The sequence below is a fragment of the Mus caroli genome, unplaced genomic scaffold (assembly GCF_978045245.1).
Source record: "Mus caroli unplaced genomic scaffold, Mus_caroli_1 scaffold_1, whole genome shotgun sequence".
NCBI lineage: Eukaryota > Metazoa > Chordata > Mammalia > Rodentia > Muridae > Mus > Mus caroli.
This window is the reverse complement of record NW_028227256.1, coordinates 48,551,802-48,577,628: the sequence shown is the minus strand read 5'-3', so window position 1 is coordinate 48,577,628 and position 25,827 is coordinate 48,551,802. Positions and strand designations below refer to the sequence as shown.

At 42.4% G+C, this 25,827-nt stretch overlaps 1 protein-coding gene across 4 annotated transcripts in view; it reads left to right on the top strand.

Annotated features, from left to right (window-relative positions):
* The window catches only part of Myo1b (myosin IB), a 165,422-nt gene extending 146,129 nt beyond the window's left edge, over positions 1-19,293 (top strand). For 2 of the 4 annotated variants that reach the window (XM_085837047.1, XM_085837050.1), the window contains exons 23-31: positions 18-104; positions 1,856-1,942; positions 4,832-4,906; positions 6,166-6,300; positions 8,390-8,496; positions 10,904-11,036; positions 11,655-11,807; positions 13,149-13,276; positions 17,969-19,293. In XM_085837047.1, coding sequence (XP_085693173.1) covers positions 18-104; positions 1,856-1,942; positions 4,832-4,906; positions 6,166-6,300; positions 8,390-8,496; positions 10,904-11,036; positions 11,655-11,807; positions 13,149-13,276; positions 17,969-18,092 — 1,029 coding nt within the window. In that variant the 3' untranslated portion in view covers positions 18,093-19,293. The remainder of the gene's footprint in view (positions 1-17; positions 105-1,855; positions 1,943-4,831; positions 4,907-6,165; positions 6,301-8,389; positions 8,497-10,903; positions 11,037-11,654; positions 11,808-13,148; positions 13,277-17,968) is intronic. The other 2 variants (XM_021176602.3, XM_021176619.3) reach the window with 2 other exon arrangements.
* The last annotated feature ends 6,534 nt before the right edge of the window (positions 19,294-25,827 follow it).

Genomic DNA, 25,827 nt, shown 5'->3' with positions numbered 1-25,827 from the left:
TTTCAAACGCACCACAGGCGCGAAGGGAGCTGAGACGGCTGAAGGACGAGGCTAGGAATAAGCACGCTATTGCAGTTATTTGGGCTTACTGGCTTGGATCGAAGGTACTGGATGCACACTTCCCATCACTGAGCCCGGGAATTCTGCAGGAACCAACCCTGATCTCTAGCATAGCAGGGATGAATGACTGCAGTTAGTAGTACCTCAGTGCATGATCTAGCAGCCAAATTAATAAAAAAACGGGGGTGCTAGACAGTAGTATGCCGTGGAAGCTTTGGCATGCACAGAGCAAAAAACATAACATCACTAATAAGGCTCAAGCATAGATTGTTTTTGTTTTTGTTTTTTTTAATTCTCTAAATTAACTTGCATGGTTAGTGCCCACTGTCTCTCATCATTGAATGCTGGCCAGATCTTAGGGATACTTGTATGCAGGGGGGGCATGTGGAGAATGTTCATTGAATTGGGGTTTGAATCAGTTTGTATAGTGTGTTGACAGAATAATGCCAGTAACGCATGCTTTACAAGAATTAATCCTTGAATGAAATTGCATTTCAGGCTGAATGTGGCATCTGTTGGTGACTGTAAGCCAATGGTGTCACGGGTACAGGGAAGGATCATCCGAGATTTCACAGAAATCTGTGTTCACGTGAGGCTAGCCATACTTGCCAGGGAAGAGTCCCAGGAATGTCAGCATTGCTGTTTGTTTTCAGAAACAAAGGCCCCCCTGCAACTCACTGGCCCAGGCCGACTCTGGGCTCTGTGAGCATTTCACACACCCCAAGGAACAAGAGATTTTCTAACCTAGAAAATCAAGTCGTCTTTGCTTAAAATGTGTTAGAAACACAGAACTCTACCAAGTCGTGTGTGTTTTTACTAATGCCTACCCTGTCAGCGTTGTAAGCCCATCTCTTGAGAAGAATTCAGCCTTGGAGGCTCCACAGAAAGGTTCCCAGAGACTGACCAACATTGTTCCTTTGTGCTTTTTCCAAAGTCTGTAAAACTCAGCCTAGTTCCTTAGCCAGTTTAGGGAAGTGAACCAGCAGAAATGCTGGTCCTGTTGTTCCTTCTCCAGTCTCAGGAATGAAATGTCTCAAAAGGCAGTGCCCGGCCTGCTCTGTCTTGGGCAACATCGTGCCTGAGATTGGTTTCCCAGTCATCTTTTTAACCTGACAGTTCTATCAATTTTTGCCTGATTTCAGTTTTTAGTGTGTTATACTATTTCGGATCCTGGTCAAAATGTATTTGTTTTGGGCAGTGTGAGGGCCTGATCCCAGGGCCTTCTGAATGTTAGGTAAGCAGTCTGCCGCTGAGCTGGGTTTGCCCCTAGTGCAATTCAGTTTTCCATCCTGCTTCTAGCTCAAACCGGAAAGGACGCCGGTGTTTTTGTTAGCCTTACTCTTTCGCTTGCACTTCACATGCACAACCTTTACTTTTTGTGGTTTTCCAAATTGCTGTTTACACAGTTCTTTTTTTTCAATTCATCCAAATAAAAATATCAGAGAGCATCATAGTAAAGTCAAGTCTAGAGAGACCATGCCTTACGGGCTTTGAGGAAATGTGACAGAACCCGCAGAGGGAGTTGGGACAAGGGAGAATGAAGAGGAAAGGAAATGAGGATGCAATGCTTTTGGGTGCCACATAGTTGACCTTGCCTGGAAGTGACTCTCCATGCACTGAAATCCAGGCCGCTGTACCCCTCCACATCGGATCCTTGAGTTGAAATGAGTGTTCCTCTGCTATGCTGCAGTTCTTCTCAAATAATGGCTCTCCTGTTTGGTGGGGGGATCTTTTCTCTGGTCATTTGTGCGGTCTGCATTGGGCTGTCTCTTATTTACTATCTAAAACATTCTAGGCACGGAGGGAGTTGAAACGCTTGAAGGAGGAGGCTAGGCGTAAGCATGCAGTTGCTGTGATTTGGGCTTACTGGCTTGGACTGAAGGTACTTTCTCCATGACTTCTCCTGCCCTGGTAAAGCCTCGCGCACCTACTAACCCAAGAAAACTGGCGGCGCTTCCTGCTGTCTGCAGTCTTATGACATGTCATCTTGACTAATTTTGTTTCATGTTAAGGAAAAAAAAAGGCCAAGAAACAATTACCCACTAATTTTCTCATTTTAATGTGATTTTAATCTCTTTAAATAATGAGTATTGTGCAGTAAGTATATTTTATCTTAGACATGTTTCCTGAGTTTTATTTCATCTATTTATGGGCTTTTAAATCATGAGGCAGAATGCAGTCCTTGAGTTGGAAGCTGATCTTCCAACCTCAGTGGCCAGCGTCAGGGTGGCAGGCTTTGTTCCCATCTATCTGCCTGTGCTGTCCCACTAAGGGCCAGAGTGGGAGCTTTCTTCCAAGTGATCATGGCTCAGCACAGAGCAGAGTGAATGAGACGACAGAGATCATGAAGTTGAGAGAACTACAAGGTTTTGAGACTGTGTGATGAAGGCAGGTGATAGATTTGGGAAGAAAAAGCACACACAGGTAAAGAAGGAAATTTGGCTGCAAGCACTGAAACCCTTCAGGAAAGGGATGGATCTGGTCTTCCTGCTCCGTAATTAACCAACACAGTGTGGCACCTAATCACCCTTGGAGGTGATCAAAGTCCTTTCCAGACCATTCCCCTTTAGGATTCTGATCTAGTCCAGTAGCATTAACTCTTCTTCTACATATTTGAGGATGAGCTAAGAAGCCATTGACTCTGCATCTTAGCAGCCTTCAGAAATCTCCCTGAATATTGCTCTCAATAATCTCTATTTTCCCCTGAAAGTTCCTCCAAAAAAGGTTAAGTTGCTCATCCTTTGATTATTCTGAGTATTCATGAGATAATTCAGATGTACCTTCAATATGCATTTAACAGATGTTTTTATTTGACAAGTTCTGAATACGTTCTTTACATGTTCTTTTTGGAAGCCAAGCAAAGGGAAACATTTCCCGTTTTATTTGTGTCTTAATTCGCATCGTAGTTTTCATGAGTGCAAGGAGGCAGGCAGTATCGAGCCCAGATTCTCGCTCCCCATCCTGATCTCTGGGTGCTTTCCGTGGGTATGCTTTCAAACTATCTTTGCACTGGAAGTGTGCAGTAGTGGTAGTGGAAATTCAGACAAGGTGAATGTTATTTCTGCAGAATTAACCGGGCTTGCTCTAACTGTCACTCATCCCCCTTCGGTTAGAAACAGAGCAGAAGCATCTCATTATGTTTCCATTATTATTATTATTATTATGAAAAAGATTAAGTATTTTTTGAAGTTTAAGATTATAGTAAATTTGTCCTTTTTGTCATGGAAAGAAGTTACACTGATGTGAGCAGTACTTTTATCCTTTGAAATGATTTCATTTGCTTGCATAAATAAGGACAACCGGACCCTTTCAGTATTCCTCATGCGCAGGAAGGTCCCCAGTGTGAGAAGTTGTGATGGTGCCAGGTTTTCACTGTGTGTAGCTTTATTTGGGGAGCAGCCATCTGTCCTGTGGAATATCAGAAGATGTGCTGACAGAGCTCAGATACCGTGAGATACATACGGCTGCATGGCATAGACCTCCCGCAACGCCTTAAGTGTATGCCCCACATAACAGGCCTCTCTTTAACTTGCCTTTCTTCTCTATGCCCCTTGACCCTTATAAGCTGGAGGTCTGAAATGTTTATAAATCTAACAATCCCATGGCTGAAAGAGAAATGGCAGCTAGCACATGAATTAAAGGAAGGACTGCCTATATATTGCATATGTCAAAATGTAAACTTTAGATATTCTATGTTGTATTGAACGGCCTGGGGCTCAAACACTTAAGGCAGGCAGGTAGCACAGAAGAGGAAGGCAGCAGACTGGTTAGGAGCAATTGGGTATGTGCAGTGTGGAGCCTGCAGATCTCTTCATCAAAACCCACTGCTGTTCACTGTCCTATAGAAATGGGGATCACTGTTATTGGAGCTTAGAACATTTTAAGAGAAGCCTGCAACCTAAATTGTTGTGTGAAGTTTTGAATTTTAAAACACATGTATAGAATATTTATCTGCAGACTGAATTTGGCTCATAGGTTTCTATTTCACAGATTCCCGTTGTATACATATTTTAAGTATATGTATTTAAGCCCAGAAAAAAAAGGAAGCTAGAGAAAAATATATAGAACATCAAGATAAACAGATAGACTAATGTTTTGCTGATTTCTAACTCCTATTCATAAATAGGTGATAATAAATATTTTATATGTTCCCCTGAGCTTCCATATTTAACGGTATCACTCATTAATTCTGTAAACACCTTACTTAGTTATTAGACATTAATATGGGAAGTAGATTCTGACATTAGTTCTGGGAAAGTTTATATTTAAAATGGCAGGATGTCTTAAGTACCATGATAATAAGTATAACGCTTGATGTGCTCTAATGAAAGATAATGATAGCCCAAAGGCTTCTACATTTCTTATTTTTAGCCGCATTCATGTCTGTTGTGCACTAGTGAAGTCTTGTGTTTTTAGGCAGGATTTTTGGAAATTTCAATCTAGTTTTTCAGATAATCTTCCCAAAAGCATCTGAAGGAGAAATTACGTTATATAACATTTTACAAAATGTGCTCAATTTGTGAGAAGTTTGCAGTTATTCCTGTCAAGGGGCTCAGGCCACCATGAAGCTGTGTAAGATCCAATAGGATGGAATGTGTCAGTTCACTCGGTTTGTTTTTCCTCTGCCGTCACTGTCACTGGTTGAGTATGCATCAATCTAGAAAGGACATTTGTAAATATGCATGTTCTCTATACTTTGATTTGTAAAGAGTTACGTCACTGTGAGCACCTGCCGGCCTCATGCTAACCCTCGGTCTACTTCCTTTTAAAGGTACGCAGGGAATACAGGAAATTCTTTAGAGCAAATGCTGGAAAGAAAATCTATGAGTTTACACTTCAAAGAATTGTAAGTTGATACTATGTATATGGCTAATTAGCATTATTAGATTAACCACTTAATGACTCAATAACTTAATTAACCAACTCAATAAAATATGACCTTTAAAACCCCACATAAATCATAGCTTTAAAAAGACTTTCGTAGCCTTTTGCGCCCTTCTCCAAGTTCAAGTAGAACTGTGTGAAAACTGTTGGCAGTCTGTGATTGATATAGTTGATAAAGCGTTTATTTTATTTGACATAGAAAACTGGGAAGGTGAAGTGAGGAAAGGCAGGTTCTTGCCCTGTTAAACTGCTACGGGCTCTATTTGGAGGGCGAGATTGGCAGATGGGTTGCTGAGAGCAAGGCGTCAGGGAGTAAACATGGCTGCAGCTGCCTTCTTAGGTAGCCCTACCTGAGGTGGATTACAGTCAGCCAGGACTCCCCTTATTTATAAGATGAACGAGTCATTTCTGTGGTTCTCCTTTGTCCATGTGAGGTTTTTTCATCATAGGGCTTTTGCAGTCAGTGCCCGGCCCACGTTAGACCCTTTGTCACTTGATAAGAGTTGTGTCCCAGTAAACCACATCATAAGTTGAGAAGATCTATGCCAAGAGTGCATTTACCATACCTAACTTACTGAGCTTCACAGTTTAGCCATACGGTCCAGTCCCAATGGCGTGACCAGCTGAGCCCTGTGCTCGCCTGCCCCGTACCCACTGATGCACCCCGACATCAGAGTGCCAAGTGTGGTTTCTACTGAGTACACATTGCTCTCCCACCATCGTAAAGTCAGAAATTCCCAAGTTGAACCATCTCAAGTTAGGGACCAATTTTGTTCTGTAGTATAGCTCATCCAAAACTTTCCACAGTGACAAATATATTCTGTAACTTTAGAGAATGACCACTATCTACACGTAGTTTATGTACCACTGCGACTGAGGGGCTTGCTGTACTTAGAGTTCCCTAAAATGTAAGCGTTAAGTAGCCACATCCTGTGAGTGGCTCCCTGTTGCCCAGAGCAGCTTTACTGCGGTGTAGGTGTTAACCTGTGTTAACGAGAGGAATTGTATCTGTAGTCATCTTTCCTGATCACTGTTCGGTGGCGCACACATCCCCTAGAAGGTCTGAAAGATTTAAATAGAGTTATCAAAGGTGATACACAATTTTATTGACTAAAACTGATCAATTCTTTTAAAGACTGATCTGGTTGATCACGAATATGCATCACACCGTCTTTCTGGTATATTTTCCTCATTGGGTATTTTCTATCAACCCCAATACAGGTGCAAAAATACTTGTTGGAAATGAAAAATAAAATGCCTTCCTTGTCACCGATAGATAAAAATTGGCCATCAAGACCTTACCTGTTCTTGGATTCGACTCACAAGGAGCTAAAAAGGATCTTCCACTTGTGGAGGGTAAACTATGCAATGGTTCACTTTTTTCCGAGGTTACTCTTAGTTTAAGTGTTTGAAGGTTGCTATGTAGAGTTGGATCTTAACACATCTGTCACCTTGACAAGGGCTGTCTGTGGACTCTGCCTTGATGGAGCCTCTGTACTTGGCTTTCTGTGAGAGTTCCTGCAGGAGCTGAAGCAATGCCTGTGCCAGCCGCTCCTGATGCAGTCAGCTTGTTTTTCTTTTACCTTTCAAGTGGTTCAGGTGCTTGGGGATTTTCTTGTTTCCCCGCTCTGTCTGAAGGAACTCTGCAGGTGATGGAAATAACTATTTTTGAAGCTCTTCAGATAAGGTAGTTAAATCCTACTAATTAGAATGTATTTACTTTACCAGATTTATTAAACAAATATACAAATACATGTGTTAACATACACACTTCAGGCCAGAAAGTGAGCATTGCTGTCCCTCAAGGACAAAACTTCCTCTGTCCTAACTTAGGGGAAGCTGAAAAATCTGTTGTATCTTGCCTTATATTTTAGTACTATGAGGTTCTTACGGGAACAGAGCTTTGGACCATGTGGACGTGAGGGAACTCAGGTGCAGTGGGGGACAGATACCACTGCTGGCCAACCTTTCTGCCAAAGTGCAAGCCTTGGTGTTGCCTCTTCTTGTGGCAGGACTTTCTTTGAATAACTTAGTTGTTATATGGAATGTTGAATTATTTGATTATTAGATGTTACAAGTCAGTATTAGAAAGGCTTGTGGCTATGACTAGTGACTATACCTCCCAGGCAGTTCTCTCCTTGGTCACATGTAAGAGGAACATTATTGCTAATTAGCATGATTCATGGATTCCAAGTTCTGTTCTGTAGCAGACTTAACAGCCTCTCAATTCCTTAGCTTCCCCTTTGAATCTGACATGGAAACCATTTACAAACATAAGAGCAGGAGGTGCTAATGTGGGGCTGTCTCTGCTTACCCTTTCCTCCTGTGGGTGGAAGCTGGGTGAGAGATCTGTTCACTCCTGAAGGGAGTCTTATCCTTGAGAGAGACACCCATGATACCCTCATTTCTTCCTAGAGTAATTTCAGCAAAGACACTACCCTACCTCTTGTCCAATTCTTTGGAAAATCTGTCCCACTCCTCTGGTCAGCCCTGACCTCCTGCACTTTATCCTCAGGATCAGAGTTGAGAGATTCCCAGGTCCTCTTGCACAGTATAAAGTGGTAGTAGGGGGGATTTAATGGTTGATTTTTCTGGCTTGAGAGATGGCTCAGCATTTAACAGCATTGGCTGATCTTCCAGAGGATTCTGGTTCAATACCCAGCACACACATAGCAGCTCACAACTGTCTCAGTTCCAGGGACTCCAACACCCTCACACATACATGCAGGCAAACACCCATGAATATGAAATAAAAATAAACTTAAAAAGAGACATCAGTGTTCAGACTGTCGATAACATAATTGTAGATCATGAAGTCAGTGTGGTAGAGGACTACTATCATATGTCTGTGCTTGTTTGTTTTTGAGACAGGGTCTCACTCAAGCTGACCTCAAATTTGGTATGTGGGCCAGGCAGGCCTTGAATTCATACTGTTTCTGCCTTAGTCTCCGAAGTGCTGGGATTTGAGTGTCTCCAGACATGTTCAGTCACTACCAGCATTTAAAAATGAAAACAGTAGGATTAAAAAGTAAGAGTGCACACTTCCGGGTTAGAGGGGTGTGAAAAGCTGTGTGGGATTGCTGAACTGTGCCATACAATGCTATTTCCTGTGAGTCTATGTTGGGAAGTGACAGCCTCAGGCATGGAGATCCTTAGGGATTTGCATTGTAGCAGAATGAATCCAGACTTCCTGGGCACAGGCCACTCAGGCTCCGTTATATTTTGAGGAATCATCCCAGATTCTACAATGCAAATGGTTCATAACAATTACTTAATGGATTTAGTCCCAGAACTTGGGAGGCAGAGGTGGGCGGTTTCTGTGAGTTCAAAGCCAGCCGTGGCTCTGCAACGAGACCCTTTCCAGTCTCACAAAACAAACAAAAAAGCAAGTGAAAATTTGTTTGTGTAAGTGGTTCTTCATGTATGTTTTTCTTATATCTCACAGTGTAAAAAATACAGGGATCAATTCACAGACCAGCAGAAACTTATTTATGAAGAGAAGCTCGAGGCCAGTGAACTCTTCAAAGACAAGAAGGCTTTATATCCTTCTAGGTACGTATAGTTGTGCTTACTCAAAAATGCCAGTGTTCTATCATTTTCTCAAATATAGCTGCATCTTTTCTAATGGAGTTTAATTCTAGTAAGAGACGAGTGATATTTAGTTTTGTGAATGACTTCAGAAGCCATTGGGTATAAGTGCACCTGACCCTGGGCACAGCTTCCATGGAAGGTGTAAGGATTACCGTTGTTGGTTTTGCTCTGGTGACCTTAGCTTACATCGTTTAGTAAATAGGAGGGCATGCACATGATTGTCAGTGTAGGACCCTGTTTTCAAGGCTCTTTTTGCATTGAACGGTAATCACCGTTGGCATCTTTCTGCCAATATCAAGTCAGATCAGAAACTCGTTAGTAAGGCCAGGGCCTGAGGCAGGCAGTTCATTACTCCCGCTTGTTACATAAGCATGGGCCCATGCTGTCCTTAGGTTGCTAAATGGCTGGTCATAACCTCAGTGGCCTGTTCAAAAGTTCAGTTCGTTTGTTTGGACGCCATGTACTCAAGAAAAGAAAAGAATAAACACATTGCAAATTTAACAAGTCCGGTCCTTGACAAAGGACTTGGCGTATGCAAATATTACCCTGTATCCTACATTCATCTCTCCTCACATTCCCATTTCATCTGGTCTTTACAAACAAGTACTTTCATACCAGTATCTCCAGTGACTTGTAGCTTTGCCTACAGAAAGATCTAGAAATACAAATCACATTTCACGTATATCTACTATTTCTATCAGTATATACATTTGAAAAGTCTACCTTTAGAGGGATTACATGAGCCGAGTGGCCCTTTGAGTTTGAATATTTTGAGTACAGTTTCTCCCATTAGCTTTTTGGATGCTTAAGTCAAACATAGTGACTAAATCCAAAATCATCTAATGTGCCTACTATGTGCAGATTAAGCCAATGGGAAAGCTGTGTGCTTTCTTCAGCAGCTGATCAATATATGTCCTTAAATTAGACAGCACACTTCTTAAACACTTCACATAGAAGACTCCAAAAATGGGGGGGGGGGGGGCGAACATATAGAATATATCACCAAGGAAACAGGCTAAAATTAGGCTCTTAGCACTTTTAATTATTAAAAGCATGATTAACTATGAACACAAAGAAAGCTAACTTCAAATCCTGTCGGGGAGGTATGTCTGAGAAGTTGGCCCACTCACTTCACTCGTGGGAGATGGGGAAGAATTTGCCTCCCCCTTCAGTAAAGCAGCATTGCCTGAGCTGTCAGCCTCTAATGTCCTGGGAGCTGAGAAGAGCTGACCACCTACGTAGATTTTTCTTCCCTGAGCCTCCGCCCACACGCCAAGCATTTCAAGTCTTTTGTGCTCAGTTTCCAGGAAGAAACTCAAAAATGAAACTGGAAATCCCATGGGCCAGCCATCTGTTTCTTGGTGCCTTTTAACACTGCCCTGAGGGAGTCACAGGGTCTCCAAGGAAATTGCATTTAAGTGACCTCTCAGCAGAAGCAAATGGTTCTGGCTCTGCATGAGTGCCTGTCACCTCCAGGCACATCCTAGTGAGGTGGCCATGAGTCTACAGAGGTCCGTGGGAAAATCAAGTACAAGATAGGGTTTTTTGTTTTTAATAGGATTGTCAAGCTGTAGATCTGTCCTTCCCAGTGGGTGATTGGTTTTCTCTCTGTGTGTAAGAAAATGACCTTTGTCTTTGGAGCAGGTGATAGTAATGACGTTGGACTTTCTCATTGGCTTACCTTGTTTACATGTGTTGGTGCCCACTGTGTGGGTAGCTGTTAGCTTTCTGTTACAGATGAGAGTGCCCTTTCCTGCACACAAGGCCACATGCTTGGCTCGCCTGTGGCAGAGTGACGTAGTGGTTTTTCTCCTAGTCGGTACATGTAAGAAGATTTTTATCAAAGCCCTATGAACCAACCTCCACTGGCTACATCAAAATCTATTTGACCTAAGTTTAAGGTTTCATTTCTAACTTGTCTAATACAGGTGCAATACAATGTGTAAATACATTGAAGTCACTTGGCATAAAGTTTTTAACTATTCCTTAAGATGACCTGACTTATCTCCTGTCATTGGGTGTTTCTGCTTGAAACTCTTTCTTTCTTTCTTTCTTTCTTTCTTTCTTTCTTTCTTTCTTTCTTTCTTTCTTTCTTTCTTCCTTCCTTCCTTCCTTCCTTTCTTTCTTTCTTTCTTTCCTTCTTTCTTTCTTTCTTTCTTTCTTTCTTTCTTTCTTTCTTTCTTTCTTTCTTTTTTCTCAAGACAGGGTTTCTCTGTGTAGCCTTGGCTGTCCTGGAACTTGTAGACCAGGCTGGCCTCGAACTCAGAAATCCGCCTGCCTCAGCCTCCCAAGTGCTGGGATTAAAGGTGTGCGCCACCACGCCCGGCTGAAACTATTTCTAAGGTACAAGAATTTTTATTTCCTTTAGTGTTGGGCAACCATTCCAAGGAGCTTACCTGGAAATCAACAAGAACCCAAAATATAAGAAACTCAAAGATGCCATTGAAGAGAAGATCATTATTGCTGAGGTTGTGAACAAAATTAATCGGGCTAATGGGAAGGTAAAAATGCTAACACGCCTGTGACCTGAAAGAGTCCTGCTCTTGTTTCTGAATTATACGATTTGCATTTCCCACTCTAGTAGAGTTAACTGTGGAGGAATTGCTCCTTACCTGTAAATGTAAATTTCTGTTCTCTGAAATTCTCACAAATTGAAAATATGAGATCAGGGGAGATGACTCAGTGGATTAAAAGCAGCTGCTCTGTAAGGACAGCAACCTGAGTTCAAATCCCAGGCTTCAGCATAAAAGTGCCAGGTGTGTGGTGTGTTTTCTTATAACCCCACACTGGAGGGTGGAGATCTGGGGGCTTACTGTCTAGCCAGCCTGGCTGAAGCAGAGAGGTCCCAGTTCACTGAGAGGGAATAAGTGGGGGAAGATAGTCTGACCTCCACACGTGTGCAGCTGTGGACACAAACATACATATGCACACATACATAAAAAGGTATAAGAATTCATTATTTATGTGTGTCTCAGTTTACATAGGTATGCTTGTGGAAAGACAGCAGATTAAAGTATATATTTCTAGAAATAACTAAAGGTTTATATTTCTGGGCCATTTTGGAGTGTTTTGGGTCACTGGTCCATACTTTTTTTCTCTCTCTCTCTCTCTTGTTTCAGAGTACATCTCGGATTTTCCTCTTAACAAACAATAACCTTCTCCTTGCTGACCAAAAGTCTGGGCAGATCAAGTCCGAGGTCCCCCTGGTGGATGTGACCAAGGTCTCCATGAGTTCCCAGAACGATGGTTTCTTTGCAGTGCACCTCAAGGAGGTAAGTGTCACCTGGTGACTTGACAGATGGGCTTCTTCATGTGTCCGATTTCTCAGCTACTGGGCAGATGCTCCCACCTGACTAGGCCTGCCACTTAGGCTCCTTCCTATTGACTTGTCAAATTTGGCTATATTCACCCACATCTAAAACCTCAGGAACTGCTTTTCAGTAACTGAACTACATTTTTATCAGCTTGCTCACTTGACTTCTGAAAATAATACATGACAACGTAAAGACATTTCAAACTAAGTCTCTTCTGGTGTTTCTTCTGTAGGCCAGCTTAAAAATGTCATCTTTCTTCTTATCCATTGATAACTGGTGGTTTATCGAAGGCTGCAACTATAGTGAAACATTGTCCAATGATTTTTTTTTAAACCTACGTTTTCACTGGCTTAAATTGTGAGGTTGAAATGTAGGCACTAAATTTATTATTTTGATGACTGGAGCCATGCTATTTGTAACTGCTCATTAATCTCATCTTTGAATTGTATCCACTTCATAGCATTGATAGGGGGCTTTATGAACAATGTACACAAATGCTTAGCAGAAGGATTGTCGTGTAGTTGTCAGTACCAAATAAATGTTAGCATCTATCAGTCATATATAGATAGAAAAAACCCAAAGGCTTGCTTACCTTAGTCTGTCGACCCCTCTATGGATCTAAATCTAAATGGAAACATACCAAATCATGCAATAGCTGTTCTCAGCCCGTTACACCCAAAACCACCGTGGGAGATTGGTGAACTGCTGCCTATGGCTGCGGCCTAGTCTATGCACAGAAGAATTCTATTGCATAGACTACTTCCCCAGCGGCTCCTGTACACCTGAAGTTAGGGGGCCCTGGGTATTTGTTTGAAATATCTTTGTTGTTACTTCTATTTTAAAAAATTGATTGCTTTTTAAATTTATTTTTTGTTTACAGTTATTGGTTGTGTGTGTATTTGTAGGAGTCAGTTTTCTTTCCACCATGTCAGTTCCAGGGATTGAACTCTGGTTATCAGGCTTCTCGGCAAGAGCTTTTACCCATGAGCCATCTCACTGGTCCCTGCTGTTACTTTTAAAAACCAAATCACTGAGTGATTTCTGAACAGTGTGCTTTGAGAATGAGTTATAAGTTGGGTGGGTGCTCTTCCAACTTGATTGTGTAAACCCACCACAAAGGAATTTTGTGGCTTCTCATCCAGGGGGTCTGCAGTAGAAGGCTGCTCCTGTCCACTGACTGTCTCTAGGTAACAGACTTGTATAATGTATAATGTACCAGTCCTGTCCTTACTGCTCATCTGAGAGGATGTCCCCAGTGTGCCATCCTCCTCCTAACCCTTGTCTTGCCTTTCTTTGCAGGGTTCAGAAGCGGCTAGTAAAGGGGACTTTCTCTTCAGCAGTGACCACCTGATTGAAATGGCAACCAAGCTGTATCGCACGACTCTCAGCCAAACTAAACAGAAGCTCAACATCGAGATTTCCGATGAGTACGTCCTTGTATTATGTAGTACACTTTCGGACTTTCAGCTTTACTGTTGCAGTTTGGTTCTCCAGTCTCATCCAACTGTTTTAGGGAGCAGTGTATGTCCAGTATGTGTGACTGATGAAGGATAGCCCTAGGTCACACTGACCAAAGCAAGTAGTTAGTGCTTTATACTTAAGTAGTGAGACAGATATATAAAAGAACAATAATCAGCAGGTACCATGATTTGGGCGTGTAGAAAAGAAAAAGAAAGCAAAGGTAGGGTATTGCTTTGACAGAGATATTGGGGAGACTTCTCAGCTGTAAATTAACTAAGAGAGCAACCCAGACAGCAATGCAGAAAGGTGCTGTACAGCACAAACGGGAGACAGATCCAAAGGTTCCCAGACAAGAGCAATCTATGGCAGAGAGATTGTGGGAGAAGATCCTGGAGAGAAAAGTAGAATCCAGTTACACAGAACTTGGTTAAACGTAGAGTTGAGCTCTTGCTGAAAATGATAAAGACTACAAGGGGATTTGAGCACAGCTGTGGCCTTACCTAGTTTTGAAGGACGGCTTTGGCTACAGTGTGGGCAGTTACCTCGAGTGAGAGGCTGGGATAGAACAGAGGTGTTGTCGAGGGCAAGGTGATGTTGCTTAAGCTAGGGTATAAGCAGAAAATAGGAGTAGTTGGATCCTGAGTGTGATGGGAGGAAAGACAGGAGAGGTGTGAGCAAGGTTTTCTCTTAGGCCCCAGCTATGGCAGTGCGTGCTGCATGTATGCATACTGAGTAGCAAGAGTGGTTCTGAGTCAGACTGGGAATAACCTTCATTTCATACATTGATAACCAGAGTTATAGAAAAGGCATTTCACACTGACAACAGTTTGTAAGTAATACTAAGACTGGTGTAAACGTGAAATTTACTCCCTTTTAAAATCTTTGCATCCACATTTGAAGTTTGGATACTAATGTCCCAAGAAGATGTTATTTTTTAATTAAGAGTTTTCCAAGGCAAGACTGTCAGTACCTACCTGCTTATACTCCCAGGACTCATGGGGCAGAGGCAGAAGGACTGCTGTACATTCAAGGCCATACTGATCTACACCACCCCTTATCACTTGGATAGAGTAGCCTTATAGTCATAGAAAGAGGAGCTTCCCCCTGAGTCCAGACCCTGTGGGGTTTCTGCTCCTGAGCATTTCCCTCACTGCTGGTCTGAAACAGATGCTCCTGGGGACATTAGTAACAGTGCACGTGGGGAAAAGGAAGACTTCTTTGGCAAAACTTGGAAATCTTTCTTTAATATGGCATTTGTCCGAGCTTCTGAAAATCTGGTTTCTCCCCATATGCACAGAGGCTTTGAGGGGACAGTCTGTTTGTGTTTCTCAGCTGTGGTCAACAGTAGGATCCCTCAATTGGCTGTTCCCACCTGGGAGCGCTAGTATGATTACTTAACCCTGCTCTGCCCATCCAGACAGTAGGTGACATTGTAGATGTCACAGGCTTTTAAGTGAGTAGTCTTCTGAGTGATTTACAATGTGGCCACATGAAAGACAGTTATTTGATACCATTATAATAACCCTTCTCCTGTTGTATTTCCTAATGGTTGGTCTGATGAAAGCAGATCAGTGCATGGAACCTCTCATATCCCCCATGGGTTCCTTCCCTAGATGCTCCAAGAAGCCTAGAGAAGAGTTTCCAGGCAGTCTCTTTCATACCCCTGGTGTTGCCAAAGCAGGCCTTAGAAATTCCCTAATGCAGCAGTTCAGATTGACACAGACTTTTCAGGCCCTGGCAGAGATGGCTTGTCCTATATTTCCAGCCCTACATGGCTTGACTCCAGCCCACTGCCAGATGTGTAGTGCATTTGTCATGAACGGCACGCAGTTCGGTGACTGTGCCCTTCCTCATAGCCTTTTCAGAAGTAGAAGTGGTTGCTTTAAAAGAACTCGTTTCAAGCCGGGCAGTGGTGGCGCATGCCTTTAATCCCAGCACTTGGGAGGCAGAGGCAGGCAGATTTCTGAATTCGAGGCCAGCCTGGTCTACAGAGTGAGTTCCGGGACAGCCAGGGCTACACAGAGAAACCCTGTCTCAAAAAACCAAAAAAAAAAAAAAAAGAAAGAAAGAAAGAGAGAGAGAGAGAGAAAAGAAAAAAAAACTGGTTTCTTTGGTCATTGTGAATAAATTGGCTGAGTCTTACCTGCTGATTCCACAGATGTGAAAATGAGAGTTGAAGTCACTGAGAGGCTCCACTGTGTCAAAATTCCTAGTCCTTAAACGCCCAAACAGCCAATCCTGTGTGTAGACTGCACTTGCAAGCCGGACAGTGGTGGTTCACGCCTTTAATCCCAGCAAATGGGAGGCAGAGGCAGGTGGATTTCTAAGTTCGAGGCCAGCCTGGTCTACAGAGTGAGTTCCAGGACAGCCAGGGCTACACAGAGAAACCCTGTCTTTGAAAAACCAAAAAAAAAAAAAAAAAAAAAATGCAGAATGTGGACGTTGTGGCATGAAGTCGTTACAGTGACTAACCCATACTCCTTTTACTTTTGAAAGTCCGGATGCCATTAACATTGGGGAATAATATATCCATATTCTTGTTGTCTGGAGAATGCTTTTCAGGTTGCTCTTCTATGAAATGGAAATAAATAATAGTAGTTAACCTCTCCCCAGTTGTCTTAAAGCTCAGTCCCTGTAAATGACCAAGAACAGTGTGTGGTTCATGGTATAAAATACATTTAGCTATCATTATTTCCCTAATGAATCTTAGTTGTGCCCCATGAGCTTGAAGAAAGTATAAAACTTATGAAATGTTAGAGTCTGTTTTAAATTTGAAAGCTTTTTTGAAGGCACACAAGTGCAATTACATATGGAGCCAAGCATGCACATTGACTCATACCTTCAATCATAGCACCTTGTAACTTTGGGAGTTCAAAGCCAGAGAAATAAACATAGTGAGGTCCAGACAATCCCAGGCTACATAATGAGACCTTGTCTCAAAAAGAAAATAATAATATTATATACTAGAGACGTATCCCTGATAGGAGAATGTAGGATCACAGTTTTCTTCTTTGAGTTGAAAAGCAAGAACCCATTTGAAAGGTCAATGCTGTTGTCCTTTTACAACATTGAGGGGCGTCTTAGTCAGGGTTTCTATTCCTACACAAACATCAGGACCAAGAAGCAAGTTGGGGAGGAAAGGGTTTATTCAGCTTACACTTCCACGTGGCTGTTCATCACCAAAGGAAGTCAGGACTGGAACTCAAGCAGGTCAGGAAGCAGGAGCTGATGCAGAGGCCATGGAGGGATGTTGCTTACTGGCTTCCTTCCCCTGGCTTGCTCACCTTACTTTCTTATAGAACCCAAGACTACCAGCCCAGGGATGGTACAACCCACAGTGGGCCCTCTCCCCTTGATCACTAATTGAGAAAATGCCCTACAGCTGGATCTCAAGGAGGCATCTTCTCAATTGAAGCTCCTTTCTCTGTGATAACAGCAGCCTGTGTCAAATTGACACACAAAACCAGCCAGTACAAGGGGCTAGAGACCTACCTCAATGCTGACAAGGGCCAAGCCCTGAATTCAGTCCTCAGCACCTACATAGAATGGCTGGGATGGCTCATACTTGTAATCCCAGCACTGGGGAGGCAGGTGAATCCCTGGGGTTCACTGCTCAGCAAGTTTAGTGTAATTGTGGGTTCTAGTAAGAAACCTTTTCCCCAAAAACTAGGTGGATAGTACCCCAAGGAACTGCACCCAGGGCTGGTGGTTCACCTACACAAGTGTGCACATGAACACACACAAATAAAACAGTATATGAATTAGAGGCCTGTGACACATTTCACCCCAGGAAATGGTATTTATAAAGCATGGCCTCTTAACTGGAGCTAATATATACATTAGAGCCGTGAATCCTTGCTGTTGCTATAGATGTCAGTATTATCAACTGCACGATTGTTAGATAAGTCACTTAGAAATGCACCAGTAGTGTGGGCTGTCTTTGCCCTCCATCCCCAGGGGAATGTGGTAAAAGGTCCCCTGATGGCTGATTAGGATATGGGTTGAAAAGGTCACCGGGAGCTGGGCAGTGGTGACACATGCCTTTAATCCCAGCACATGGGAGGCAGAGGCAGGCAGATTTCAGAGTTTGAGGCCAGCCTGGTCTACAGAGTGAGTTCCAGGACAGCCAGGGCTACACAGAGAAACCCTGTCTCAAAAAAACAAAAAACAAAAAACAAAAAAAAGAAAAGAAAAGAAAAAAAAAAAGAAAGAAAGAAAAAAAGGAAGGAAGAAAGAAAGAAAGAAAAGATCACTGGCTTAGGGTGTGTGTGGATGGCTTTGCTCTCTGTAGTTCATGTGTTTGCTTTGTTGAACATTTCATTTGACCCTTTACAACTTTTTGCCATGTAAGAATGAGGGAAAGCAGGTTACAGCATGTTAGTGTACAGTTACTTGATGTCCCCACTGAAACACCAAGTAATTACTGTCAGCTTATCCTACCCTACTGGAACATGGCGAGCTTCTTTTTCTTGCAGCTAGCTGATGACATGTGGGAGCAAAATGCAGTCAGTTCTCATCAAATATGGGACGGAAAGGGTTAATGAGTACCCAGCACAGTCGATGTCTGTTATAGAAAGGGAGAGCTAGTGTCCCTCGACTGCCCCCACCCCCCCACTGCCACTTTTGTGTGCGCCTGAGTGTGTTTGGTTCTCTTCTAGGTTCCTGGTACAGTTCAGACAGGACAAAGTATGTGTGAAGTTTATTCAAGGCAACCAGAAAAATGGGAGCGTGCCAACCTGCAAACGAAAGAACAACAGACTCCTTGAAGTCGCTGTCCCTTAAGTGAGGCTTCCTCTCTGCTCTCACGGACTTGTTTCCTCGTAACAGTGCAATTTTACTTTGTTTTATTTGGGGTTCACTGTATGTTTGGGAATTGCCAAAGGCTAACTGCTAGCGTCCTCTTGGCACAATTAAAAGTATTTGACTAATGAGTTTTAATTATCAGAATAGTTCATTCCTAAGTCCACATTCTGTCCTGGGCAGAATTATAGAAATTAACAGTGTCTGTCTCCATGGTTTATGTGTTTTCTCCTTAGTTACCTAGACTTGTGTACCCTAAACCCACATATTACCCATAAATCACTAGTACATGTCAGCATAGGAGGGGAGCTAACAGTCAGTTATCAGATATTTATTGAATGCCTACTTTTTGCTGGGCCCTGTGCTGAACTTATTCGGAGATTTCTATTTTTAAAGCTGTTGCCTTCTGGCTGATTTGTGCTGTCGAAGCAACAGCTAAGAAGGTTGAAGAGATTGGGGCAAATGAGACAATAAATGACGGCCACTGGTAGGAACCCGGTAGTGTGACATAAACAGTACACCCACTGAGAAGTAGAGGTCCTGGGTGGATTGGAGATAGGTAATTGGGTAGAATACTCCTGAGAGGTTTGGAGATAGATGATTGGGTGGAATTCCTCTGTTTTTGTTTGTTTGTTTGTTTGTTTGTTTTTCATAAATCTATTTGAAAAAGAGATAACCAACATTTAAACATACACATTTATTGGTTCAGATCCATTTTCACTCTAGAAAAAGTAACGGAAGCAGGGCTGTAGAATGCTTTGTTCCTGTTCCAGAGAAGCATGAGATAGGACCCTGGATGTCCACAGTGTATCCACCCAGAGTCATTAGCTTTTGAAACTGCATGATAAGAAGAGGCTGAGAGCCGTTCAGACTGGCAGATCTTCTCTTTGATGTGCAATAAAACATCCAAGATCACTTTTGAAAGTTTTATTTATAATATGCATTTTTGGTATGAGAGAGCTGATTGGTACAAGGTGTGTATTTTAGTCAGATCAAAATTAAGTTAGAATTAGTTTTCAGGGCTTTTTGGTTTTGTTTTTTTTTTTTTCCTTCAAAATTAACAATAAGGATTCATTTTGGAAACCACATTTTAAACTCTGGAATTAAATTGTTTCTTATTTGGGAGGATAATGTAAATACATTGGGATTATGTTAATAATAAAATTGTTCTAATTTGGTGCCATTTGCTGGATCACAACTGTATTTTTGTATCTCAAGCTATTTTCATATGTTAGTGTCAAAGTGATGTGTCACAGAAAGGATTTCCATTCAGATATTATATGGTCTCTGTGTTAACAGATTTCCACTGATCTTTTTGTACCACTATCAGTCAATGAAAAAGTTCTCTGGGGATTTTCTTTTGATTTTTGTACTTAAAAAGAAAAAAAAAAGTTCTGATAAAGAAATTCTCCGAAGTCTTCGTGTTTATTGGTACAGGAAAGGGATAGAATCATTTTTTACAGTTTCTAAAGTAGGTAAATTCATAATTCCTGCTATAGGTAAATGGAAACTTCGGACTAATCACTGGTATTTTGAAAGCATATACTTATAGTTAGCTAAATATACTTACAACAGTCAAAAAACCCTGGTCAGTACGAAAGGCTACCAACTGTCCATGTGTCAAACCACCATCTGTCTGCTGAGTTTCTGCCTCCAAAGGTTAGCCTTTCGGTTGCTTCTGCGTTGTGTGGCATGTTTGCTTCAAGGGAGAGTGTAATTCTGTCTTCCTCTCAGTTGACAAATGCCAAGCTCGTTCGCCCACAGACATGTTATTCTTGCCTTCTAGCAGGGACGCCACAGAGGACAAGCACTTCACAGTGGCTCAGTCCTTTCTTGTGAGGTGCCCCATACTGCCTTCTCCAGCTTCCACTCATCATCACCGAGTTGTTTCTTGAGTAGAACCCTAATTGCAGTGGGCCCAAAGTATGAGTTGGCTTGGTAAAATTTCCCACTACATTTCCATATTGGTTCACTGGGGTGCTTTGCAACAGTAGCATTCAGCAAAGGTAAACAGTTTCTATTTAGTCCTAAACAACACTGTGAATGGGCTTAGAAGACCTTATTTACAGGGGAACTAGGGGGATATTTTTCATATGTCTTCTGTTACATTGCTCTATCAAGTTCTCTTGGACACAGAACTCACTCTATATGAACTGTGCCTTTACGTGTTAGAAAACCCTTGCTTCCTTGTGTATGAAGGTGGAGAGTAATCCCAGTTCATGGGACGATGAAAGTGATTGATGAGAGTAAATATTCAGAAAATTTCGATTTAGAGTATTAATCCCTCGGTCCTGGGGTTAGACTATTTCTCAAAAGAACCCCAACTCTGAGAACCACCAAGGAAAATACTGGAGTCACCTTGTATCAACACAACTTTCTAGGTTTTAAAACCTTCTCCTGCCATGCTTAGCAGTGCACACCTTTAATTCCAGCACTTTGAGGTAGAGGCCACTGGGTCTCTGAGTGCGGGGCCAGCAATGAGGTCATGTTTCAAAATTTAAAACCTCTGTTGTCTGTGCAGAAGTTGGCACATCACTGTTACTGGGCCCTTTAGGGAATGTCACTGATCTCTGCATTGGAGAGAGAAAGTATGTCGTGGCACTCAAATTCTGAGACACCCTGGCCAGGCCCCATAGCCCCAGCTTGTTCCTGAGCCTCACCCAGAAGTTTCTTCAGCCCTGAAGTAACTCCTGGGAGTTATTAATAGATGTTGTCCTGAGAAACCAGACAATAGGGATCCAGGGCATAGTTGCTACTGTGGGCAGTGGACTAACGGAGTTACTCTTTACAGATTGCTGCCAACCACTGTGTGAGGAAGGAATGTGGAGATACATAGATGCGCTGTAGAAAAATGATTCCTGTATTTATTTCAGACTTTTAAAATGTCTCTGATTTATCTCCAGGGGTGATGGTTTGTATTGTCAGAGCAAAAAGTAGCCCAAGTGTTCTCATGAAGTATGCCCTCATCATCGAGGGTTCTCCTGTAATCTAAGACAATGAAGGCTTTTACTTTCATATCATTTCAGTAGTGTGCTGATGTCTCTAAAGCTCATGGAATTAAATATTCTGATAACTAAAGCATAGCTTAAAATGCTTTTAGAACAATATAATTCTTTAATCTCTTTTTAAATAATGGGTAAGGTATTTCATAGCTTTGGTGAAATTTCAGGTAACAAGTCTTCCCTTTAGTGGAGGGCTAAGTGGCTTCCTTGTTGAGTCTCTTAAGGGGTCTTGAGGTGTTCTGAGTGTTTAAGCCTGTGTGTTTAAGTTGAATGTTACATTTTTGTAAATACTACAGCATTCTCACTTAAACAGGAATAGACGAGTGGAAGGGAAAAGACGGAAAGAACCGTTTGGCTCTTCTGTCCTGGTGCAGTGCAGCTGTAAGTCATCAAGATTCTTTGAAGAGCTGTGTCTTCTGCTTTGCTGCTGCCTCTGCATCTGATCCTAACAACTGTGTAACTCACACTTCTGTCTCTCCCGGGAGGGAGGCACACCTCATGAGTCAGCACTTCTTTCTGCTCTCGACAGCCACGCAGGAGAAAGGTGGCTTGTTTCAAGCACATTTCCTCCAGTCCTTGGAGGGTTTGCCTCTCTCCTTCCTGGTTTGAAGATCATTTCCAAATGATGTGGAATTAGTCACAACGTAGCATAAGCCATAACCATGCTTTCTCATTAACTTTTCCGCTGTTGTGGTGGCCAGATTCCCCTCAGTTCAGTTCCATAAAATTCAGCAAAAGTCTAAACGAGTTTGGGTTTTTGTTTTTGTTTTTTTCCTTTTGGAGATGAGAGTTCTTCAGCAATTAATAAATCGGGCATATTAGCTTAAAGTAGTTCTTGGAATGCCGTACACAGAGAAAGGTACACATTGAAGTAACCACAGCCTGTAACACTCAGAACGGGCTCTGGGATACAGCACCCAGAAACTTCACCCCAACCAAAATCCTCCACTGATGGAAATGTCGTCTTTTAATACATTAAGCTTTCCCATTTTCAAGTGAGATCTTGTAAGAGGTCAACAAGACTGAGGTCTGCAAGAGCATGTGTGCGTGCGTCCGTGCGTGCGTGCGTGCGTGACCCAGTTTAACCTCCTGGCTGCTGCACTTTGGGCTGTATGTGCACAGATCCCTGCTGACTGACTACCTCAGAACAGCTGGATCAGAGCTGTAGTGACTCTCAAAGCTGATTTCTGAAGAATCTGCTCTGGGAAGGGGCTGCTGCGCCTGCTTAGTGACCGTCTTTAATTCTGGCTCTGGTGATCCCCGCTTGTCATCCCTAGTCAAGCATTTTCGTCGGTTTTCCTGTGTCTTGGTGAGGTCCTGGTGGTGACATGTCTTCTCACAGTCTGTGGTTACTTTTCTGTCGCCTGATCAGGGCCTTTTGGTGCACAGAGATTCTTCTTTTTTTTTTTTTTTTAAGTACACTGTAGCTGTCCTCAGACACTCCAGAAGAGGGCATCAGATTTCATTATGGATGGTTGTGAGCCACCATGTGGTTGCTGGGATTTGAACTCGGCACCTTCGGAAGAGCAGTCGGCGCTCTTAACCACTGAGCCATCTTGCCAGCCCGAGATTCTTCTTAATGGAGTCCTGATTACCAGCTACTTTCTCTCTGACTAGAGCTTGGTTTCCTGTTTAAGAGACACTTGCTTACCTAAGATTATCAATGTTTTCTTCTCCTGTGACATTTAGGCCATCAATCTGGTTGGAATTGATTTTTTTAATGGTATAGACTATCAAGACTTGTGTTTGCTTTTCCCACCACCCACAGTGAATACCCAGCAGGCAGCACCTTTTGTTGAAAAGGCCAACCTTTCCCACCCCACACCGTGTGTCTACATCCTTGCATCTGTTGTTTTGTGTCCACATTGTCACTGTATAATATAGTCCTTTAAAAGGGGCGTTCATAACTCTTAGTCATCTTCAGTTGTTCTGACAGGAAAATGGATTACAGCTGACAAGTATGCTAATTAAATGAACAAATCATGTACATAATTTCAAATATAGGAAATAGGAATCGTTCATCTTCTAAAATTATGAAAAGCCATAGGGAATTGAACATGGGAGCTCTCAGTGGGGGAAATTTGAGGAAGATATTAACTGTTTCTGTGAAGTAAATGAACACCTTCTAACTTTGTGTGATTTACTTATTTCTTATATGTGTGGTTTCCCATTGACTCCGTATGGTCTGTCTGTAGAACTAATTGTTTAATTTTCAATTTTAGATAAGGTCTCCCTAAAATTACTGTCTTATATAAGTGTGCGTGAATACTGTTTTTAGATTGAACTGTCTGCTTTGCTCTCTTAGGCTGAGTTCCTTTGGAAGTGAATAATGAGAGACCTTGGAGGTTGTTTTCTGAGTCTTTTAATATTACAGTTGTTTTTCCTGGGCTTATAAATGAGAACAGATGGTTGCTGAAGTGAAATCCACATCTCTCTTTGGCTTTCCTACTAATCACACATTTTAAAAAATTAATTTAATTTTAAAAAAAAATCTCCAAATTATGTCTCACTAATCACACAGGCCACACTCTGCTTTGCAATTCTGAGCTAGCTAAATTCAGAATTGCCTTATAAAACTAACTGTGCATGCTGGGGTTTTCTGAATTTGAGAACTTACCTGACAGGGCAGGGAGGGGTACCACAGGGGAAGATGAAGTAGGATTGTAGTGTTTAAGGGCATATATGTCCTGTTTTCTTCAAGAGGGCAAATTGTAAACGAAGGAAAGCATCAACCCTGTTTATTTCATATGTGACAATAACATTGAATTGCCTTAGGAAGTCATTGTCGGTCATATAGGAAATGTTTCATCAGTATAAACTCATGCTGAAAAAAAGCCTAGTGGGGTGGGGTTGGCATTGACTAGCAGAAGGCAGCCCGTGTTTTAGAACCCTGAAAGCCGTCCTTAATCAAGCTCACTGTGAACGAGCATCGTTCATTAATAGGATGATGCCATTCTGGTACATCTTGATCCTAGCTCCTAGAATGTGACAGTGTGATTCTGAAGGAGAGTGATCGTAGAGACTCATCGTCCTAGGGCCCACGGGGGACAGGGGAGCAAGCGGGCCTTGGCCATTTCCAGACACTAGCCAATACTCTCTGATGTCAGGAACTTAGTAAGTTTCTATACACATAAGGGATTTGCAAATTTAAAGCACGCACACACAGCTTAAACAGAAGTAAAAGCGCTCCCGTGAGCAGTGTGTGTGTTTTAGGAAGCTGTAAGGAGAGAGAAGGGAGATGTTCCTGGGATGTAAGTAGTTTTGCTGGACTGTGCCTTTGCACCTTGTAGCTTTGCCTGCCTCTGGAGGCAGAAGTTCTCACTGTGCGATAGTATTATGGGCAGATGAATGCAGAGATCAAAACAAAAGTTGGCAATAATTGGGATATACCGTTGGCAGTGCTTTCCCGGGCCCGTTGGAACAGCTGTCTTTATTTCCTAGTGCAAATTAGGGTTGGCCCTGAAAAGAGAGATGCAGTAACATTCCGAGAAGGGGTGCTTGAGAGCGAGCTACTGCTGAAACCCCAAAAAGGCGGAAATCCACCCACCGGGGTGTTCTTTCCACCAGGAAAAATCTCCACAGATGTTTATGCCATGTGTGCTCTCTTGAACTGTCCCCAAACCACACCAGGAACTCAGGCAGAGCCTGTTTAAAAGAATTTGTAAGTGCTGTCTTATCCGTCAGATGTAGACACGCCATTCACATCTCTGTCTAAGGGACCATTTCTGTTGGAGCACTTATCTTAAGTCATGTTAGACAGATGGCGGGGGGTGGGGGGGACCTCTCACCTCCCCAAACAAACCCATCTTTATATATACAGTTGTGAGATAACCATTTGGGCATTTCATTGTTTTCTACCACAACACGGTACATTCTAGTAATGACTTTAGATTTATGTAGAGATTGAAATTCTATTTTAGTGGAATTAAATAATTTATTTTCCATCCACTCTTTTTGTGGAAGAAATTGCTTTTAGAAATCAAATCCTTGAGGCTAGAGAGATAGCTCAGCGGTTAAGAGCACTGTCTGCTCTTCCAGAGGTCCTGAGTTCAATTCCCAGCAACCACATAATGGCTCACAACCATCTGTAATGGGATCCGATGCCCTCTTCTGATATGTCTGAAGGCAGCTACAGTGTACTCATGTAAATAAAATAATTCTTTAAAAGAGAGAGAGAGAAGAAAGAGAGAGAGAGAGATCAAATCCCTGAATGAGATATTTAGTTGTATCTTAGATTTCACTTCACCCAGTCATGGCAAGTCTGCCATTGCCAAGATTTCGTGTTTATGGTAGAAATCCTTCTCTCAATGAAGGCACATTGGGAAGAGACAAGGCTTCTATCTTGATTCAGCATATGGATGAAAAATAAAAAAAAAAGTCTAGTGACTGAAAACAGTTTAAACTGTTAACTGAAAAACATCTTTCTTGTATTTATTGTGTTTCAGTCAGGTGTGGTGGCACACCCCTGTAAGCCCTTCAGAGTACTGAGGCATGAGGATGCTCCGTGAGTTCAAGGCCAGCTTGGCTACATGGTAAATGTGAGGCCAACCTAGACTCCATGTCAAGACCCTGGCTCAAAACAAAAACAGGGCAGTGAAGTGTTCTTCCAAAGGACTTAAGTTCCCAGGACACGTATGTGGCTCAGCATCCCGTAACTTCAGCTCCAGTGGAGCCAACATCCTTTTCTGGAGTCCATGGGCACCTGTACTCAAGTG